Genomic DNA, 21,571 nt, shown 5'->3' with positions numbered 1-21,571 from the left:
TGGCCCCAGCCCCAACCATTATAGCTAATGGTTTAGGATAATCAGAATTGTTATTAAGACCTAGACCAGAGGTTCCCAACCAAGGGTGTGAGACAATATTCCAGGGGGTGCGAAAATCTGGGTTTAGAATCTTCAAAATTATAGTGTGTATGCATAATTTGTTGCCATTATTTTGAACTTTTGTAAGAGGTGCGAGAATATATCAGAAGCATTCTAGGGGTGCGGCGGGTATAGAAAAGGTTGGGAACCGCTGACCCAGACCTTCACAGGCTCTTCAGTTCTGTTGTAAAGGATTCAAGCAATTCTCCTTTACTTCATGTCTCAAGTTATTTATTCAATGAACAATCAACATCATCTGTTGCTCCTGGAAGCAGTCTCTGGCAAGATGTGGCGATATTGACATTGGCGATTATCCTTTTTTTATTTATTATTCCCCTTCCCAAAAGTATTTTTCTGTTATCTTTGGCAATATTGTACTTCATTTTTTCAATATAAGTACAGCAGCATAACAATGGAATCCATAATAACACATATTGTATATTTCTAGACATTTCTGTCAGGTGCAAAAGACCAGGTCCATACATGAAGTTTCAATTAAACTGATTTACTGCTAAAACTCTCTGTACAGGAATTTTCTTAACTAACCGTTAAGAACTCTGCTTAGAGTTAGATATGGGTCGAAGGCACTCAAGGGGAATTGGTCTTAATTCTCTCGTGTCTACATAGGGATTCTAGGCCGATCCACCTTTTCACTCCATCATCTTTTCTACTACAATTTCAGTCTGATTCCAAATATTACAAAATGTGCAAAGGTAATTTTTTTTGGCCTTATTATAGTAATGCTCATGCTATAACTGCTATATCTTGGGTGGAAATGACTTCAGGTGGAGCTTGTCTCACAATTTAGCAATCTAACATTTGGAAAAAATATATTTTAAAAAACACAGTGTAAATGTAGTTTTCTTTTGTACTTATTATCTGCTACTAAACCTAAGTAGAGATTTATATAAGATATGTCATTTATAATTTCCATAGGTGATACATAGACACTGTAAAATGTGTTAAAAATGATTAAGTGATATCTACACAAATTAACAAGAAATGCATGTGAATTATCTTACAAGTTTTATGAAAACGGTGGGAACCCATTCCTTTGGTGCATATTCATTTTTGGCTTACAGTGCTGGCCTCATTTGTTTATTCAGAATACATTCCATCCTCTGATTTAAAATGATATTCCATCTCTGATTTTTGATAACAATGTGATTAAATAGTTTCCCTCAATTTAAAGTTCTTGTGGAAAGTATGAAGGCAGCAGGGCAAAGTCAGTCATGAAGGTTATTGGCAGGGCTACCAAAACTGGGTTGCAAAAGCCTAGACTCATAGAATGCATCAAAGAAGTACTGAATACTCTTTGCTGCCAACTCGTGGTCATTTGAAATTTTGTGCACTAGATCTAATGACTCTACCATTACTGTACTTATCTTTGATAATCAGGCAGAACTTCTCAAGATGATCTGTCCTAATCCATATATTCCAAGCTACTCATCTACTTCAAGAGACTTGCTGAAGAATAGAACAACCTTACTTCAGCAGATACTTTACTAATAACTTCAATATTTATGTGCTGCTAAGGCACAACTGGCACCAGAACCATATACATAATTTTTTAAAGGGTGAAATTTCTTTTCTCAAGAAAGAATTCCTTGAATATTTGAGCCAGTATAATATAGTCCAAATTCATAAGCATGCTATGCTACTTCATAATCTAAACATTTTTTTCAAATTCAAGAGGAAAAGACAATAATGGCAGTTTGACCAGAAGAAATATTTCTTTTAATGTTAAACAGATAAACTGAGTGGCTTTATAGAATGTTCTTGCTAACATTATTCTATAGCATTATGTTCACTGAGATCATTCCTTATTACTTATAAGAATGCAGAACTTGTAATCAGGAGTTAAGTACCAGTCATACTCTCTTTTTGAGTGCATATTTTGATATGTAATTATCAATTGTAAGATGTTTAGCTTTATTTTGATATCTATCAGAAACTTGAGGCCTTTGAACTATAGTGCTGGAGAAGACTCCTGCGAATCCCTTGGACTGCAAGGCATTCAAACCGGTCAGTCCTAGAAGAGATCAACCCCGACTGCTCTTTAGAAGGCCAGATCCTGAAGTTGAAACTCAAATACTTTGGCCACCTAATGAGAAGGAAGGACTCACTGGAGAAGAGCCTAATGCTGGGAAAGATTGAGGGCAACAGAAGAAGGGGACGACAGAGAGTGAGGTGGCTGGATGGAATCACTGAAGCAGTAGGCGTGAGCTTAAATGGACTCCAGAAGATGGTAGAGGACAGGAAGGCCTGGAGGAACGTTGTCCATGGGGTCATGATGGGTCGGACACTACTTCGCAACTAACAACTTACTTTTTCATCAGACTGTATCTAATAGAGGACTACAACATGGCATGACATCAATTTGATGCGAGAGGTTTCAGAAATATCCAGGGTCCGTTTTATAATAGAGGCGAGTAAACACAAAGACAGAAATGTCGCATCGCGGGGAACAGATGAAAAGTGCGAAGCCTCCAGTCTATCGGGTTGGGTGGGAGCAGAGGTGCGGCTCTGTTGACTGAATTTGCTTGTCAAGCTTGGAAGGAGAAGGCAGCGCATCGAAAGGGGCAGCAAAGAAAATTCCTTCCAAAATTTACTCGCCCGAATGCGATTTTGGAGGGAAAGATTCGGCTCAGCTGTGAAATAAAGATTAAGTACTGGAGGCAGGAGAATTCCTCAGGGAAGAAGCACCTGAAAGAGACCGCCCATGTGACCGGACTTTCCCCAAAGAACAAAATATCTCCCATTCTTCTTCCATCTCCTACTGGCGAATTCCTAAATCAAAAGGAGCGTAGTACTTCCCCTGTTCGAAAAGGGCGCGGAAAACTCTTTATTCAAATTGACTGGGGCCGCTCATTCTCCCTCAAAGCATGATGGGAAATGAGGATAGTCTGAGTAAAAGGTCTGAAAAGCGGGCGTGAAATTTAGCGGATTCTTTGCAGTTAAAGTATTGTGATGGTTGATATTCGGACCTCTAAAACAGACGGACTCCTCTCCCAAAGTCAAGACTATTCAGATGTTTTAATTAATAAACATTTAAAAATAATAGAGTTAATAAATTATAATTATGAATCTAATATTTGGTAACATTTAATTCCATAATTTATTACTTAGGAAGACTTTCCTAATTCCCTTTATAGCTTGCATTAATATTTGACCACAACTAGTTGTTTTTCTTCTGAGCATAGGCATGAATCAAACCACGAAAGGTAATAGGGTAAAGAAAATGGGAGAGTTGGTTTTCATCACAGACGGGGAGGATAAAATTAAATTTTACAGGGCATAAACAACTCAAATGTTAGTCTCATCCTTGCAGCAAGTTTCAGGGATTTGGGAGCGCTGCTACAACTTAATCCTAGAAGATCGCTCTACGCGTGCTTGCACGTTGTCTTTCGCTAATAAAAAAGCAGTTCTATATAAAATGGGATCCCAGAAAATTTTATAACGGCGTCTTCCATCTCTCAAAGCCATTAGCTATAAGTTTAATTTCTGGATACAGATCGCGATTTTTTTTCACATCTACAAGCCTCCGGCCAGGCTGACTCCTTTCCATCACAGCAGAGCAATTGCGTCGCGGGATTGCCATGGGTACGAGCAACACTGAAGCGGACGGATACAGTCCAATCTCCTTTGGAAGGAAAAAAAAAGCATAAGGGACAATGAGCCTCCATTTTCATTATGTTTTTAATTTGGCAAAAGTGCTTCCTTCTGCCGTTTTTGATCACCAAAGCGCTAACTGGAGCCTTGAGACAAGAAAGCTGGAAGGAACTATTTTTTTTTCCTGGCGGAGGGAACTGATCGCTGGTTTGGCGCACCACTGCCAGTGAATTTGGGCCGTGGCCGGACAACGAAGCGGTCTCTGCCCCCGGGACGGGGATGGGAAAGGGGTATGGAGGTGGCGGGGAACGGCGTGGGTCCTTTCCATCTGGGACCGTTGACATCTACGCCTATAGAGTCATCTACCCCGAGCCTCGCCACAAGGGTGAGTGGAGTTGTATCGTAAACTGAGTAGTTGGAAACTAGAGGGCAAAGGGAAACGCCCACTGCGCTAATGTTTTGGGAGTTGAACCGAGATCTTCAGAATGAACTTCGTGGCCAGGATTCCAGAATATCCTTCCAGAAAGGCGGACTATAAATGAGAGATCTCCAAAAATTAAGTAGCACCGGGCTTAGTTAGAGACTTCTAGGGCTTGGCGAATCCCTTTACTGCAGCGATAAAGCGTATGGTCCCCGACAAAACCGTATGGATGTTGCCACAAACATAATAAGAGTCTATTTTAGCTTCAGAAAGAAGTTTTAGCGTAATAACGCGTTGACCACCACACTAAGCTCCATTGGGTCTAGTTCACCCAAGACTGTTGCCAGCCACAAGCAACACAATTGTTTTTATGTAGCTTAGAATATAGTGCCTGCTTAATTAAGTAGTTTGTCCACTGACGACTGCTAGTGGGGCTTGAGATTAAATTAAACATCTGGCCATCCCAGAGTGATTATAGAAGTTGACATACCTGAAACCACTAATGTCAATGAATTCAAGAACTCTAGGAACATGAGAGTCTGTTACTTCACAGCATTTTTAGTGAAATCAATAGAATGTATTCCTTGAGAAATTTGTATTCAGTTGGGAGTTATACAATATGCTAATTCAGAAATAAACAAGCATTTGTTGTGCATGAATTCTGTTCTTACAGTTTATGAATTATCCTGGGTGGTTATGGTTTATTCGGTAAAACTTAATTAACTTAATTTATACATTTAATTTATACATAATACATAATATACATTTTCAAATCAATAAAACGTGAACACCAGGAGTATAATAAACTAAAAAAGTTTAATAACATAGATAATCACCAAGCTTTCGTCGGTATCTTCCGACATCGTCAGGGCTAAAATGCCAGTCCATGGGAGAGTTCCTTTATAGATAACACGTCCGTTATAGATAACTTTTTTAGTTTATTATACTCCTGGTGTTCACATTTTATTGATTTGAAGATGAATATACCCAGGAGTCACGTTTTTAGTTTTAACGTTATTAGCAATAATATACATTATACATAATTTAGTATTATGTATAATAAGACTGCTAACTTTTGCTAAGAAGATTAATGGCGAAAGCAACTTTTTCCCCATAAAGCTAGAATATCAGATTAATTTCAAACAGCTCTTCATTTGCCTTAAGGTCCCAGATACTCCATGTCCTAATCTCAAAACAAAACAAATAAACACCTACCCCCAGCAAAACCACCCATCAAGACACTTCAATGTCCCTGAGCTCCTTCATTGGTAGCAAGTCTCCAAAAGCCATTATAAATCACAGTGACTAGTCCAAAACCAGGCAAATCACATAGCTATCTTCACAGGACATGCCTATCTGTAGCTAATTTGACTGGTTTATGGCATTACTCAGATTTTTGGGGTTCTTGTGAGACATTGAAATATAAACTACACAGACTGAGTGGGCATGATATCCTCAAGATATTATTTTTTAGGTTTGTTGTTCATTGTGTTGTGAACACAGCATAAGCCTGAGAATGATACCATATTAAATTAATGTTTTATTTTGGCGTAATTTGTGTGAATACTGATGTACTGTAGTGTGTTAATAAGATGTGTGTATGCAGGCATATTCAACACATATATAACCATATAAGGTGAATTTTAAATAAAATATCCTTATTCAAGGTCTCTGAACAGCATCTCAAGATTATGTATTATTTTTCTTTTTTTTTGTAATGTTTAGTTTTCCTGGAGTTTTTCTTTTTTTCTGCCTAGTCTTTAGTTTGTTCAAGTATATGTAATACACATACTTGTGTGTACATCCTTTAATAGTTTAAATGTAATTTGTAAGTTTTAATATATTGTTTTATAAACTCAGCAAAATTATTTTTTAAAATGGCCTGTGCTTCAACAATAATATTGCACTGAGAGGCAAGCAAAATCTACTGTTTACAAACCATATTGTATATACAATTAAGAGGAGCTGATAGCCACATTGTAACCGGGTGCAGAGTTTCTCAAACTTAATGGTATCATGAATCTCTAAAATGATAAATGAAAATGTATATTTCCTTCCACAAAGCTTTAGTAATAAAAATAAAGGGACACAGTGGGAAAAAAGGAACTTAAATATACAGAAGACTAAGTTAATGATAAGTACAGCAACTAGTATTAGAACTGATACAGTAAAGATATCAATGGACACCTTCTTTAGAATCTACTATCAACAGTAAAAGAAACAGCAGTATGTACACACAAAAAGAATATTGTTGGTTTTGAACCTGCTGGAAAAGACTCCTGAGAATACCAGGAGTAGCCAAGCAAATAAACAAATGGATCATCAAACAAATCAGTCCAGAGTTGAGGAATAAATGATCAGTCTCAAATGACCATAATTGGGTCGCATGTGAAGATATAGCTCACTTGAGATGTCTATAATACTGAGGAAGGTGAAAAGAAAAAGGGAAGAAAGGACATCTACAGCAAAGTGGATGGACTCAGTTTTAATTGAATGGGTGCATCATTGGAAGATCTGAAGGACCAGATTGGAGATTAGACAGAGAAGTCAAATTTATATCTGAAAAGAAGCTGTTCAAATCACATTATTATTATTGCCAAGTAAACAACATGGACATAATAAATATAGATAACAGTCATTGACTTCAACTTTACTACTATTAGCACCACTTGAGTTTATGGTGGGGGGGGATTATTGTACGTACAGTGCCTGAAGGAGTGGAACCTCAACTCTTTTCCCACTCTTTGTCCTAGAAGGAGCACTGAATGGATCATAGTCATCATTGCATGTTCCTAGCATTTCTAGTTTAGCAGAAGTGAAGTTATTGCAGATTGGCTTCAAACAGTTAAAGCTGAGATACAAAAAATTATGTGGTTGTTTTCCAGCCATAGCAGAGATCTGTTTATTCAGTTTCTAGATCTTTACACAAGCAGGAACTGAGAAAACAGAGTATTAAGTGCCTTTTTGTTTTCTTTTAATAAAGCCTTTTGTGTTTAGTTCTTTTATATGTACCTTGCATGCTTCACATTGCAGAATTTAGAAAGTTGTTGAACATTTTTTAAATTTTCATTGACATATGGGGAAGAGAGAAGTGGATGGAAGTAATTGCAATGTAGAAGCATTTGCTGCAGGTTGTTTGCTAAATGCCTATTCTACAATACACTCTTTAAAAAACTTGTTTTTTCAATGTTTTTCAGGCTGACTCCTTGTCATCTGAAAATAGTGAAAGTTCAGGAGAAGACTGGCTCATAAAAGTTTGTTGTCCAGGAGCAAGGCATCGATACAGTAAACGAGCTCATGCAAAAAAGGTTATATATTATTAATTAACTATTAATTAAATTAATTAAACATGGTTAAAGATTGCTAAGAGAATAATGTCCTTTTTGAATGCTGGGTAGTACAGTAGTTTTAATGTGAAACCTATATATCCAGTTTTTCAATTGATCCAGGAAAGAATTTTGTGGAAGTTCTTATTCTATTTCTGTTTTTCACTTCCCACCTTAAGTAAATTAATCATATGGCATGAATACTCCACATGTAGAGAAGATGCAGAATTATTTCCTGCTATATTTTCATAATTTGTGACACCAGTTCAGATGGAAGATGAATATACCGTAATATGCAATTTACTTGTGACACCAGTTCAGGATGGAAAATGAATATAATACGCAATGGTACATATTTATGCACATCCAAAAAGTATTGTACAGTATCTAAAAACTTTTAGAGACCCATCCCAATTTTGTTGGCAAAAATTAAAACAGTGAAAAAGACTTTTTCCAGTCTAAATTGCAGGACTAAAACATGAGAGCATAGTTAGGATTTCTTAAACAAGAAATGTCTTACTTTACTAAAATTATTTGAATATTATGCATACTTGGGAACATTAAAAACCTAGATTAGAAGAAGAATCCCAGCAATCAGGCAAACACTAGTTACTTCAACAGAAATTTGACTTCATGTTCAGATGTAGTATAAAACTGATTTTAAGCTGTTTAAGGGACTTTGTTTCCATACTCATTATGTAGAGTTCACAGCCACCCCTCATTTATATGATAAATATTCAATGAACTCTGGGCATAATAGAGGTAAAATTAGTGCCATTTCATTTTATATGATGCATAAATCTTAAAAAGCTTGGACAGCTTTGTCTGGATTATATTTTTTTGGGATCATATTCTCCACATGTTTAATTAGTATAAGAATTATACTACTTTTTAAATCAACATCAAACTACAAAAAATAAAACAATATAATTAAAACAATTAAAGCAATAAACAATAAAAACATTCAAATAATAAGTACATATAGCTGCCAAGGTAGTTAACCAACTAACAGTAAAGCCAAGAAATGGCATCGTTAACATATTGCCCAGGTATATAGCCAAGTTTTTAAAGCCTTATGAGGCCAATAGGATTGGGATAATTCTAATCTCTGAGTGGAGAGTATTCCACAAAGTAGGAGCTGTAGCAGAGACAGCCTGTCTTCTAGTTTCTGCCAGTTAACACTTTAGCTGATAGGATGTGCAGCATGCCCAAACTTTACAGATAGAAACTCTTGGGAAAAAATGGTCCCTTGGATAGTCTTCTAATGGAAAAGAGCTGAGAAACATTTTGGAGTACTAAAGGTGTTTATGATATGGCTAGATTAAAACCTTTAGGACATCTAGTTGGTGATGTTGCCGTACTGGAAAAGAAAATATGAAGCTGCAAATGCAGAATTACAGTAAGAATATGGAATGTAAGAAGCAGGGACAAAGGAAAGCTCAACATTGTGAAAGATGAAAGGAAACAATTGCAAAGTGATCTCTTAGGAATCAGCAAATTGAGATGGAGTAGAATTGGGCATTTTTTCTTGGAAGATTACACTTTTTAGTACTGTGGACATGAAAAACAAAGAAGGAATGGCATTGTTTTCATAATTAGGAAGAATGTAGCAAGAATAGTATTGGCTACAATGCAATCAATGAGCAAATAATATTGATTAGATTTTATGAACAATCCTTAATATGATGACCACTTAAGTTTATGCTTTAATCACCAATGCAGAAGAAGAGGGAGTTGATGAGTTCTACAATCAAGTTCAATTTGAAATTGATAGAACATGCAAGCAAGATATGCTGCTTGTGATTTGAGACTGGAATGCTATAGCTGGAAACATGAAAGAAGAAAATATAGTTGGCTTAGGAAACTGGAATAAAGCAGGAGATGGACTTATCCATTTCAGCCACTTCAATGATTTCTTCATAGATAACAGTATCTTCAGACAAACAAAGCAATGCATGGACATCAGATGGAGTATATAGAAATCAATTTAATATATTATTGCTAAAAGCAGGTGGAGGAGCTCAGCAGTAGCATTAGAGACATGGCAAGATGCTGACTGGAATAGATCATGAACTGATCGTGTGCAAGCTCTGAGTTAAGCTAAAGAAGAAGTGTAACGCCAATTAATTTCTACAACATGATTTGAACATTTGTCCATAATTTTCAAGGAGAACATCAGGAACCATTTTGAAGTCCTCAACCTCACTGAAAGAGAAGCAGAGTAATTATGGAATGAACTTCATGAAATTGTTAAAGATAAATGTGAAAAGAGCCTGTCAAAAATAAAGAAAGAGAAGGAAGCATGTTATGAACCAACTGTGGTAATTGCTAAGAAGAGGAGAGAAGCCAAAGCCAAGAAAGACAAAAATCTCAGGAATTTTACAAAGAGTATCAGAAAGCTGTTAAAAAAGAAAAGAAGTAATATTTCAATAGTATCTATAAAAATATTGAAGATTGTAACAGACATGGAAAAACAAGTCATTCAAAAGATTTCTGAGTCCAAAAGAAAATTCCAACATTTAATTACTATGCTGAAGGATGCCAAAGGACATTCAAAGGAGTTCAAAGGAAGATGGAAGGAGTATACTGAAACTAACCAAGGAGAGAAGCAACCTAGAACTAAGGAGAAACTTCTTGACAGTTAGAACAATTAACCAGTGGAACAACCTGCCTCCAGAAGCGGTGAATGCTCCAACACTAGACGTTTTTAAGAAGCGACTGGACAGCCATTTGTCTGAAATGGTATAGGGTTTCCTGCCTGAGCAGGGGGTTGGACTAGATGACCTCCAAGGTCCCTTCCAACTTTATTATTATTATTATTACATTGTATAGTAGAGATGTCAAAATCCAAGAAGATATTCCCTATTTACAGTAAGCTCTGGTACTAGAAGATGAAGTTTCATCAGCACTCTGGTTATTACCAAGTCAGAAGGCTACAGGAACGGGTATAATATTGATTAAAATATGACAAGCAACAGAAAAAGAATCAGTTTAATCAAGCTATACCAGATAATCTGGAGAACACAGTAGCCACCTCATTGGAAAAGGTCAATCTTTCAATGCCAAAAAAGAAAACTTAATAGAGTGTGCAAACTATCATACAATATACTAAATTTCTCCTGCTAGCAAAATAATGCTTAAGATCATCCTATGCAGATTAGAGTCACACATAGAAAAACAGATGTGAGATGTTCCAGATGGCTTTAGAAAAGGTCAAAGAACACAATACTTTATTGCTGATGCATGCTGGATAATTGAGAAAGCCAAAGAAAACCAAAAGGAAGTTAATATGTTGTTCAATTATAGAAAGCTTTTAATTATGCTAAAACAGAGAGACTCCAGTTTGGCAAAGGAGTGGGATAAGGTTGTATCCCCATTAATTATTCAACCCACATGCTGAATATATATTAAGGGAATATATAAGTAAGAAGATGAATGGTTTTAAAATTGGAGGAAGAAACATCAATAACTTGTGCTATGCTGATGACACTACCTTGATAGCTGAAAATGCAAAGGATCTGTAAGTCTTGCTAAAAGTCCGAGGAATGAAAAAACAACAACAAATTAAACATAAACCTAAAGAATACCAAACTAATAACAACAGGTTGAATAACCAGTCTTAGAATTGCCATATTGAAATGGTAAATAGCTTTTGCTTTTTAGGATCAATCATCAACAATAAAAATACAAGCAATCAAGAAATGTGCCACACTAACATTTGATACAGCAGTCAGGAAGGTTTTGGAAACCTTCAAATGTCATGATGGGATCTATAAAGATCATCATGCATGCCATGGTATTCCCTTTGACACTCCATGGAAGCAAAAATTGGACTTCAAAAAAGCAGGATAGAAAGAGTATGCTTTTGAACTTTGATGTTGGACAGGACCTCTGGGATTACTGTTGACAGCCAAGAAAAACTAATGGGTGATCAAATAAATAAATAAACCAACCAACCAACCAACCAACCAACCAACCAACCAACCCAGAGTTCTCACTTGAGTCACAAATGACCAAGCTCAAATTATCTTATTTAGGACACAGTGTGTGTGAACTATAATGCTAGAAAAGATGGATATTATTGATGAAAAGTGAGATTTTATATAAAAGTGAGATTCTATATAAAATTATCCAACATATAGAAGGACACATTTTACTAAAGAACAATCAATATTATTTATGCAAAACGTAACTAATTGACTTTCTTGCTTTTTCCTTAAAAATGTTTTGCTTCTCATCCAAGAAGCTTCTTCATTTCTGAACAGCCATGACTTGGATGATTGAGAATCTCCATAGACATAAAGCAATGTCAGAAAATACCTAACAAAACATTTTGAACTTTTATAGCTGTCCTTCATTTATTATTGTATTTTGCTATTTTTTTTCCAAAAATAGGAGTCAAATAAAATGTTATTGGCTCTTGTTGGTGTTCTTCTGGAGATAAACAATACAAACATGGAACATGGAAGTGCATACCAATCTTATTTAATAGAAAGTTTATATTCACATACCCTTGTGAAAGTAAATTATTTATAAATAATGTATTTGTTCAAAACTGTTATTTAACATTTAATAAGAAAAAGGAAATCAAGTATATAAATGAGTTATGCAGTCTACATTTTTAAATACAGATATTCCTCAATTTATGACCATAATTGGGATGGGAAAATTCATCATTAAGGTGAGAATTGTTAAGTGACATCACGTGACTACACCCAATTTTATGATCTTTTTTGCCATGGTTGTTAAGTGAATCACCCTGGTCATTAAGCAAGACATTTCTTAGTATAACTGTAGTTCTTTGAACATATAAAACTACTATGAAAATCTTATACAGTAATGTTTTACTGTCTTTAATGCTAATTATAGAGTTATGATAAAGATAGAAAAAAGGTATTTAGACAAGTTACCTTACTAGAAAAATTCTTAAAAATATGGTTTATAAGGGTCCTTTAAGAAAACAGAAAATTAGAATTTAAAATCAATATGGCTAATCTTGATCTAATCTGATCTTGGGTTGTATTGTTTTAGTTAGATTGATATCTCCATATAAGTATAGAATTAATGTCTTTCCCTAATTTAACAGAGCATATCATCACGGTCCACAAAAACTGGAGACTCAAGCATTCTAGATAAAAAAGATGACTTCACAGAGAAAACAGAATTGACGCCTACTACATCTTACCAGGTATATGGATTAAACATTTTATTTCAGATCTCAAAGTAACTATCTTGGGGGAAAAAAACTTTACCAGTACAATGGAGTGAAACATTGCTTAACTCACATAAATCAAAGATTTCAGGCTATCTCAATGGATTTTTAACACATTACAATATAGGTAGTCTTTAGGTTACTACCATTCGTTCAAAGCTATTCAAAGTTACGATTGTAGTGACTGGTTGGTATTTACTATGGGCCTCATAGTTCTGGCAATTGCATTGTCACCATCATTACAATTTTGCAGTGGGCAAGATCATGTGATCATTATTTCCAACATTCCTTGCTGGCTTCCTACAAGCAAAATCAATGGGGAAGATGATATGAGGTCCCTGCTTAATAACACCACGCTTCTCACTTAACAATGGCGTGGAATTGCAAGAATTAGTATCACTAAGCAGTGTGGTTGTGTGACATCACAGTTTATACCATGTCATTTAGTAATTGGCAATTCTGGTCCCAATTGCCATTGTAAGCCTATAGTTAATTGATGAGGTTCTTACAATCTATCTCATGTAACTATATATATAAAACCAATCATTTTTAAAATGCTCATTTGCAGTGATAAAAAAACTTTTTTTCTTTCAATAAAATCTGCTGTTTAATAATAGCATGCTGTTTAAATTTCATCTGCCACATTTGGGAAAAAAATATGGCCACTCCCAAAGACACTTCAAAAATAATTATTTTATAGAAAAATGCCTTTTCCTGTTGAATAAATGCGATTTATATAGTTATTTTTTTCTGATTTCTTAGCTCGGTGTTAATAGCTGTTGTATTAGCCTTCAAGATATTTTTCCAATTTTTTTTAGTAGACCATATCATTTTATAATGTATCACAATACTAGTTATGACATAACACTGGAAAAGTTCTTTCTGTGCACATCAACATTCTGGTAACCCACACCATTTATTTGCAGTGAGTTACTGGAAGTTGATAAGTTTGGTAACTTTTGTATGAAACTATAGAGAGCCAGTATACTTCTTAAATCTGCTGAAGATTATTTTCTGACAACTCAAAGCAACAAACACAACCTATTTTAACATTCTAATATTAGGACTATACAAGAGTGCCAAGGCAGGAGAGTACAGACTTAGAGTGGCTGGTAAGACTTCGTTGCCCAAGAGCTGAAATGGAACAATTGATGCCAGATCTGAAGCAAGTAAGTTTGGATGTGAATATGTCAATATTTTACAATGCAATATTATATAAGTATTTTAATGATGGAAATTTATAACAGTAAAAGCGGAATTTCATCTTAGTCATGTTTTTAAAAATCTAATTAATAATTATAAAAGTTCTAATCTAATACATGATATTAATATTTCTAATATATATGTTTTCATTTTAAGTGAAATACATTTTCATTTTTAAATGGTCTTCCTCTTCCTAATCAATTCATTCATATTTGTGTTTTGTAATTTGATCCTCATTCATTCTCTGTATGACCAAATTATGTCAACATATAGTACTTCTTTCATTACTGTCCTTTGCTTTTATATTCAGTCAACATTCATTCAGCATCCTTTCATTCTTAATCCTGCCTTGTCTTTCCTTATCACTTGGATTTCTCAAATTATTCCTACTATATTCTATTTACTTTTATCTCTCCTTGACATATTGACTCTCACTTCCTTAAAACAAAGTGGGTACAACTTCTTTGACAAACATTCATTCCTTATTGCAAACCATGTGCAATCCACTACAAGCTTTCTATTTCTATTTAAACATCCATTTTCTCCTTTTCTTTCTATTAAGGTATACAAGGTATTCATTTGCTATAATTTTTCACATTCTATTATAATTTGCAGTTGTTAATTCATTGATTCTTGATATACTAATTTTCAGATCTGTGTTTTCAGTGTATATTACTGTTTATCTGACAATTCACTACAAAGCATTTGGTCCTTAACCAATAAAATGGCATTTTCTACATAATAAAAATATGTGCATGTTCACATCCCTCCAACCAAAATACCTTTAATACCACCACAAACATTCCTTATACATTTGTCTATAAATATATTAAGCAACTAAGAAATCCCCACCCATCTCTGTCTTACTCCTTGCTCAGTATTCAAGTACATGCTGAGTATTTCATTTATTTTTATTCTTGCTTTTCTTCCATTATGAGCAGGAATTATTTGATTATCCACATATGCTACTTTTCATTTTAAGGATTTTTTTTAAAAAGATCTATGAGAGAAATTAAATAGAACCCACAATATATTGTAGTTTCCTAATTTAGACTAATATTTGAAAGTAAAATAAATACATACTGTGATATCCTTTGTATAGTTAAGTTTGATCTTTTGGTAGCTAAAAGTTTTGTTCATTCACTTGGTTTCTTTTCATTTTTCAAATAAGTCTTTTCCAGGAGTTACTAGATTCCTGAGTAAATCACAGAGCAAGGTTTGCGGAGCTAGTCAATCTGAAAAAACAAAAACTTCAGAGAGTTGGCTAACACAGAAGCACTTGTCCATTGCACAGGTACCAATGTATTGGGGGCACTGAATAGAGGTAAAAACCAATAACTGGCGATGCTTTGCTACCTCATAGCAAAGTGCACATTTCAAAAGGCCTTAGAAGGCAAGTGATCCATTTTTTGAGTTCCATGCAGTTTATTGAATGTGTTTGTTGGCGATTAGAACAAATTGAATTCCTGTCTGCTCTTACCACAAAAGGGTTGTAACATAATCAAAATGCAACCACAGTCTCTTTCTCATACTGTTGTTGCATTTTGATTATCTTACAACACTTTTTAAATTACGTAATTGATTTGAATATATATAAGCCTGAAAGTAAGATTTAACAGATCAATTCTAGCATGCAGATCCACAGATGGTAAGGAGGTGGACATGGCCGATGTCTCTACAGAAAGGAGCTTTGCTTGTGATAGGATATGTCTTTCACAGAGACCCCAATGAAACGCTTAATGTGGAATGCTTCATCACCTCTTCCTAATATGGGTTTGCCTCAGCAACAGATCCCCAATGGACTGCTGAAGATGCTTTCCTTCTTTGTCGCTGACAATAATAAAAGATCCAGTAATGGGCTCCTCCCACTCATAGCCTTTCATAGTCACTTGGTTAATCTGCTTCCAATAATTATTTGCTCTGAATATGATTAGCAATAGCCATCAAGCTCCTATTCACCCTTTCTAGTTTTTTCAATACTGTCCTCAATGTCCTCAACTCACAATCAAAACTAAGATTAGTCCATTTGGCTTTTTGAAGAAAAGCGATGATGACTTTTCTCAGTTTGATCTTTAGAATTGTAGACTGGTTTTCATATTGTTTTAATATTAAATATTGTTTTAAATATTTAATTTAAGCATTTCAACATGAATATTGTTTAATCAGTTTAGATTTAATATCGGTGATGAATATAGAAAATTGTATATTATTAATAAAGAGTAAGGAGAACAGTTATATTGAGGCAGATTTTCTAATTGTTACCTTCTTATCTTTACATATGTAAAGCATAATTGAGTATTTAATTGTTCTCTGGAGAATTATACTGAATTTACGTTTACGACAACAGATTATTAAAACTTTTATTGCAAAACCTATGAATATTCTATTCCAAATTATTTCAGGGATCTTAAAGCATTTTAAACTGCCATCTCCAATCATCAAAATCAAATCTTCTTTTAAATTTTGCTACAGTTCAGTTAGTAATAATAATGGCATCTGTCATCACTTTCATTATACTGAAATTCAAAATCCACTTAGGGATCTAATCCACCTGTGCTTCTTCAGATACTTATTTTTAATTAGATTTCAATCCCTCTTTTCTTTCAGGAGTACAAGGCAGTATATATCATTTTTCCCCTGCAGCAACAACCATATAATTCAGCCCATTTGTTGGGCTGAAAGACAAATCTAGTGAGCTGCTGTAGTTGAAGGTGGATTTGAATCTGGGACTCATGTTCCTAGTCTAATATCTTAACCACTAGGCCACACTGGATCTCTGAAAAACTAGCCTGGTCTGTGTGTTGGTTCTTGGGGCTTGTAGTGGATCAACATCTGAAGAAACACAGTTTGCCATCCTTATGATATAGTAGCATCATTGATGTACCAACTCAAATTTCAAATAAGGCTTTTCATGTACCGTAATTTTATTTTGCGTTTCTTCTCAGTGGCATGGAATTCATTGTATCTTATAGAACTGATCTGTTTGTAAAATTATTTTTCATAAGTATGTTTAATATAGTAGTTCTCTTTCACAGATTTTACTGATATTTTATTAGGCTTTAGTTAATGAAAGCCAGGATGTTATTGGTCCCATTCAATTGCTGCTGGAAAAAGAAAGCTGCTTTATAAGGGTAAGAAATAAACATTGCTTGCAATGTAACATTCTGACTATTGAGAAAGATATAAAAATACCTGGACCAGGAATCCATACCTGTGACCCTCATTCATGAAGAGAAGATCTTGTTTTTTGACTTTTGAAATCTTATTGTCAAATAACAATTTTCTATAAAAATAAGGAATAAAAACATCAGTGTTAAGTCTCCCCCTGCCCCCACTATTTGTCCTTGATAATCTATGTGGTTGCTGATCATTCTGGCTTGCAGTGCAGTGTGCAGTTGTAGGGCATCACATCTGGAGAGTTTTAAATTAGGGAAGGATGATGTAGATTTTATAACTATTAAGTTATTATTTAGGTTAATTAAAGCTTGCGAGCTTGTTTTAAAAAGAAAAGAGGGAAAAATGGATGGATAAAAATTGGGTAAAAATAAAAAAAAAGATGGGTACTGGAGTTATCTATGACCCCCTCTTTGCCCCAATGCCAAGATACTTTCTTTACTGTTAGTCAAGGACATTTTTCTCCCAACAGAATCTCCTTCCTAATTCCAATCTACTTCTGAGTCAAGGTAATCCAGCAGTAAAGTGGGGTTTTCCATTGGAAAACAATATAACCTCCTATGCAAACATCCTGATTCTTAAGGAAGAGGAGCCAGAAGGAGATCAGTGATCTGCGAGGTTTATGCAGGACTGCCGCCTCCTAGTCAGGCATGGGGCTTGGCATTTCTCTGGTTGGTGTATTGATATTAGAGAAAGCAAAATTTGCCTGAAAACCAAAGGGACTGTTTTGTCTAGGAAATACCAATTTCATAGAAGATATTCCATGAGGTTGATATTCCTATTTGTATCCACAAGAAGTTAACCTCATTGTTTGTCCTCATTCTGGACCCTACATTTGCATCCTGTTATCAACATGCAACACTACTGTTGCTTCTCCAAACAGCTTCTCTGATCCATGAAGGAAAACACATCATTAGTGGTGAGATGAAAAGTCCAATCTTGATATCTATCATTCAATAGATATATTTTTATGACACTTTTATCTAGGAAAGCCATCTGTCTGCATTGTCCTCTCTGTATTACTTATTTATTTATTTGTATTCTGCCCCTATTATTTTTTTCTACTCAACAGCCCTATGAGTTGAGTTAGGCTATCAGAGAGTGACTGGCCCCAAGGCTACCCAGCTGGCTATCATGGCTACTTTCTCCTGCTTTCTAGTTTGGTGCCTTAACCACTAGATTCTGTTTTTTATTTATTATTTTTATTATTTCCCTTTGGGATAGATGAGTCTTAGCTTTTCCAAATTTGCCTTGACATAGCTAGTAGTGGTCACATAAGTCTTTAGTATTAGAGATCATGAGAGCTAGTTTGGTATAGTGATTAAAAATTCCGGGCTAGAAACCAAGAGACTGAGTTCCAGTCCCGCCTTAGGCTGGGTGACCTTGGCCCAGTCATTTTTTCTCAGCTTCTGAAACACCTTGCCAAGATAACTGCAGGGACTTATCTAGGCAGTCTTCAAGAATTGGACATGATTGAATGAAGTAAATATATATTACATATTTCAAGTTAGATTTCATATTCAAACAGTTGAAGATGAATTGTGTTTCTAGGGTTGTAACCAGGGGATACAATGCATAATTTTGAGAAATATTAAACATAGGAGTGGAAAATCTGTAGCCCTGCAGAAACTGCTGAAATACAATTCCCAGGAGCAACAGCTAACATGCCAACAACACCTGTATTGCTACAGATCACCTATCTCAAGTAGCCCCGAGAATAATCTCATATTTATTTGATTTTTTTTTCAATTATGACAAATGGCAACCTTATCTAAAGAAAAAAGAGAAAGGTGAGAAAAGTTAGAATCTCATAGGTATATCAACAGCCATTAACACTAAATATAGTAGAGGTTTGGTTGATAATCTATATGTTTTATATCCCTTAAATAGTTTAATACAGTATACTAGTATTTCTTGTCAAGGTAAATATAACGTGATTTTAGTTAAGAAGACTCAAGCCTGTACCTGGCTTCTTTATATATTTAAAAAGTCCAACAGATAAATTATATATTTGTAGCAAATAAGATGTAATCTACATATTCAAGTATCACATAATTGATTTCCTGTGGCAATCACATGAAATTGCAGTGGCTTGTAGGCAGTAGCAATACATATTTTATATATGCAAGTGTTGTCTTTGGGAGAATGTTATAATGTGTGAAGTATTTATTAATTACTAGTGTTTCTCAATTTCTACGAATTATTTATACTGTCAGCTTTGTTTTAAAAGTCCACGATTTATTTATTCAAAACTACCTTTCTTAATAATAGTTTCTCTGTTAATTAGGAAGTAGACAGGTATTTGAAGCACAATGATTTCTTAGCTCTAAGGAGAAGGGAAATGCTGTACAAGAAATGGTTTGAAAGTGTTTCAAGACCTCTGCTTCAGAAAATTCAGGACAAAGTTGACAACCAGTCAAGCAAAGAAATAGAAGAGAGGAAGCGAAAACAGCTCTCCCTTTATCTAAACTATTGTAATGAGAAGGTATCCGGAAAAAAAAGGTGTTATTACTACAAGACATTGGGAAGATGTTTGCAAAACTTTTGGATTTGTGATTTGGATGAAAATGGAAATTATTACTAGCTCTTTATAAAGTTATAATTATTTTAATAGCAATGTGTGAGGGAAAATGTGTTGTGTATTGTGCCAGTTTAGAATAACAATTAGAATTTCATTTATTTTATGTTTTTAATTTCAGTAAATAGAGCAGTGGTGGCAGACCTTTTGGCCTTGGTGTCAAAATTGGGAAAATGCCTACCTTGACTTTTCTGGTGTGTCAATCAAAAAGAAACAATTCTCTATCTCCCCCGACCCCATCTAGGCCACACTCAAAAGTGGCACATTTGAGGCTGGGAAGCAGAGGCCTTGGCCTCACGTTCAGCCCTAATGCCACTGCTGCCACTCAAAAAGGCCACCGTGCACCATTCCCCAAGGACATAAGCCTTGGCATAATTGTCCCCACTACGTGGCACTCCCCAGGATCTGCTGCATGCTGCTTATCTTCAAGTGGTGCTCTCTTTCTGTTGACGGGCCCCTGCAGCCTATCTGAGGCTGCTCCAAGTTGCAAAAGGCCTTCATTCTTGAAGCAACTTTGGAGAATGCTCTTCCATGGACTCTACAGCCTCTGGAAACTGTAAAAACACACTTCCTTCTCATACAATTTTCAGACACTCTGGGAGCTCTATGAGAGCACAGCCCTTTTGTAAGACTTGAAGGATTCAGAAGCCATGTGAGAGCACACCTCATTCTCATTCAGCCTCCACAGCCTCTAAATTTCTGCAAGAATGGGGCATGCTTTCGAGAATTATTGTTGTCAGGTGTTGGTGAAGCCAAAAGGTCATGATGTGTCATTGATACACATGTTGTAGGTTCGCCATCACTGAAATGCATCTAAGACAACTTGGCACGGCCAGCTCAGTGCAGCCAGCTCATGGCCAGCTTGCCACCGCTAAGTCACCTCTGCCAACTCACCGCTGCCAAGTTGCCACAGGACAACTCCACATGGCCAACTCACTGTGGGGACAACTTACTGCAGGCGGACGGAGGGAGAGCTAAGTGGGTGGACAAGCAACCGGGTGGGCAGAGCATACAGTGGCAATGGAAGCTGGGGGGTGTCCCATTTTCACACCCCCTGCTGCCACTGCCATCACACTGAGCTGCACGCCGAAGAGGCTGGGGACAGTGGCAGCGGAAGGGTGTGTGTGTATGTGTGAGAAAATGGGATGCCACCAGCCTCCATCGCCACCCATCCCACCCATCGCTGCCACCACCATCCCTGGCCTCTTTGGCTCAGAGGGTGGCAGCAGTGTCAGGGAATGGGAAAATGGGAAGCTCCAGGCCACCACTCTGTGTTCTGCCCACCTGCTCGCTTGCTCACCCACCTACCCAGTATACTCTTCCTCTGGCTGCCCAAGGTGAGTTGTCTCCATGGCAAGGTGGCCCTGTGGAGTTGTCCTATTGTGACTTGGCAGTGGTGAGTTGGCATAAGCGACTTGGTGATTCTCAGATGGCCACATTGAGCTGGCTGCACCGAGTTGTCCCATTCCACACTGAAACAGAATAACATGCTGCTTGTTTAAAGTGAGGCATAGATCATTGGAAATGGAGGAAATGAGGCCTGCACAGAGAGGGTCATTTTATATAATATATTCTGAGAATTCACTGAGCTCTGGTGATGCCTTCATGTAAAACACCTTCAGCATTACCTGGGTTGAATAGACAAATGTAGGACCAACTAATCAAAAGGACGTTTTCTTGTGAACAGAAGATGATTTGGTTTTATTTTGTCACTTAGAGTGAAACAAGGAGCCTGTGTGCAGGAACATAACAATGCAAACAGTAAAGTTTGGCAGCCTGTCCTGTCTTTCACTTATTTTGGTACCATAATGATGAAAATCCTGGCCCTTAATAGTTGCCTATTTCTTGTCAGTTGCTGCACTTCAGGGTGACTCTGGGACTCTCTGCTATGTTTCATTTTTTTCTGTAGATGGGTGGAAAATAAAAAGGGGAAGGGAAAAATATAT

The 21,571-nt window shown here is 36.0% G+C and overlaps 1 protein-coding gene across 1 annotated transcript in view; it reads left to right on the top strand.

Moving 5' to 3' along the window:
• The window catches only part of FAM228B (family with sequence similarity 228 member B), a 34,110-nt gene that overhangs the window by 1,367 nt on the left and 11,172 nt on the right, over nt 1–21,571 (top strand). The window contains exons 3-8 of the mRNA XM_015812297.1: nt 7,330–7,440; nt 12,545–12,646; nt 13,735–13,839; nt 15,045–15,167; nt 16,930–17,004; nt 19,335–19,532. Of these exons, the coding sequence (XP_015667783.1) occupies nt 7,330–7,440; nt 12,545–12,646; nt 13,735–13,839; nt 15,045–15,167; nt 16,930–17,004; nt 19,335–19,532 (714 nt within the window). The remainder of the gene's footprint in view (nt 1–7,329; nt 7,441–12,544; nt 12,647–13,734; nt 13,840–15,044; nt 15,168–16,929; nt 17,005–19,334; nt 19,533–21,571) is intronic.

Source organism: Protobothrops mucrosquamatus, unplaced genomic scaffold (assembly GCF_001527695.2).
Source record: "Protobothrops mucrosquamatus isolate PMUCROS unplaced genomic scaffold, P.Mucros_1.0 scaffold78, whole genome shotgun sequence".
Lineage (NCBI taxonomy): Eukaryota > Metazoa > Chordata > Lepidosauria > Squamata > Viperidae > Protobothrops > Protobothrops mucrosquamatus.
This window is presented reverse-complemented; position numbering and strand designations above follow the sequence as displayed.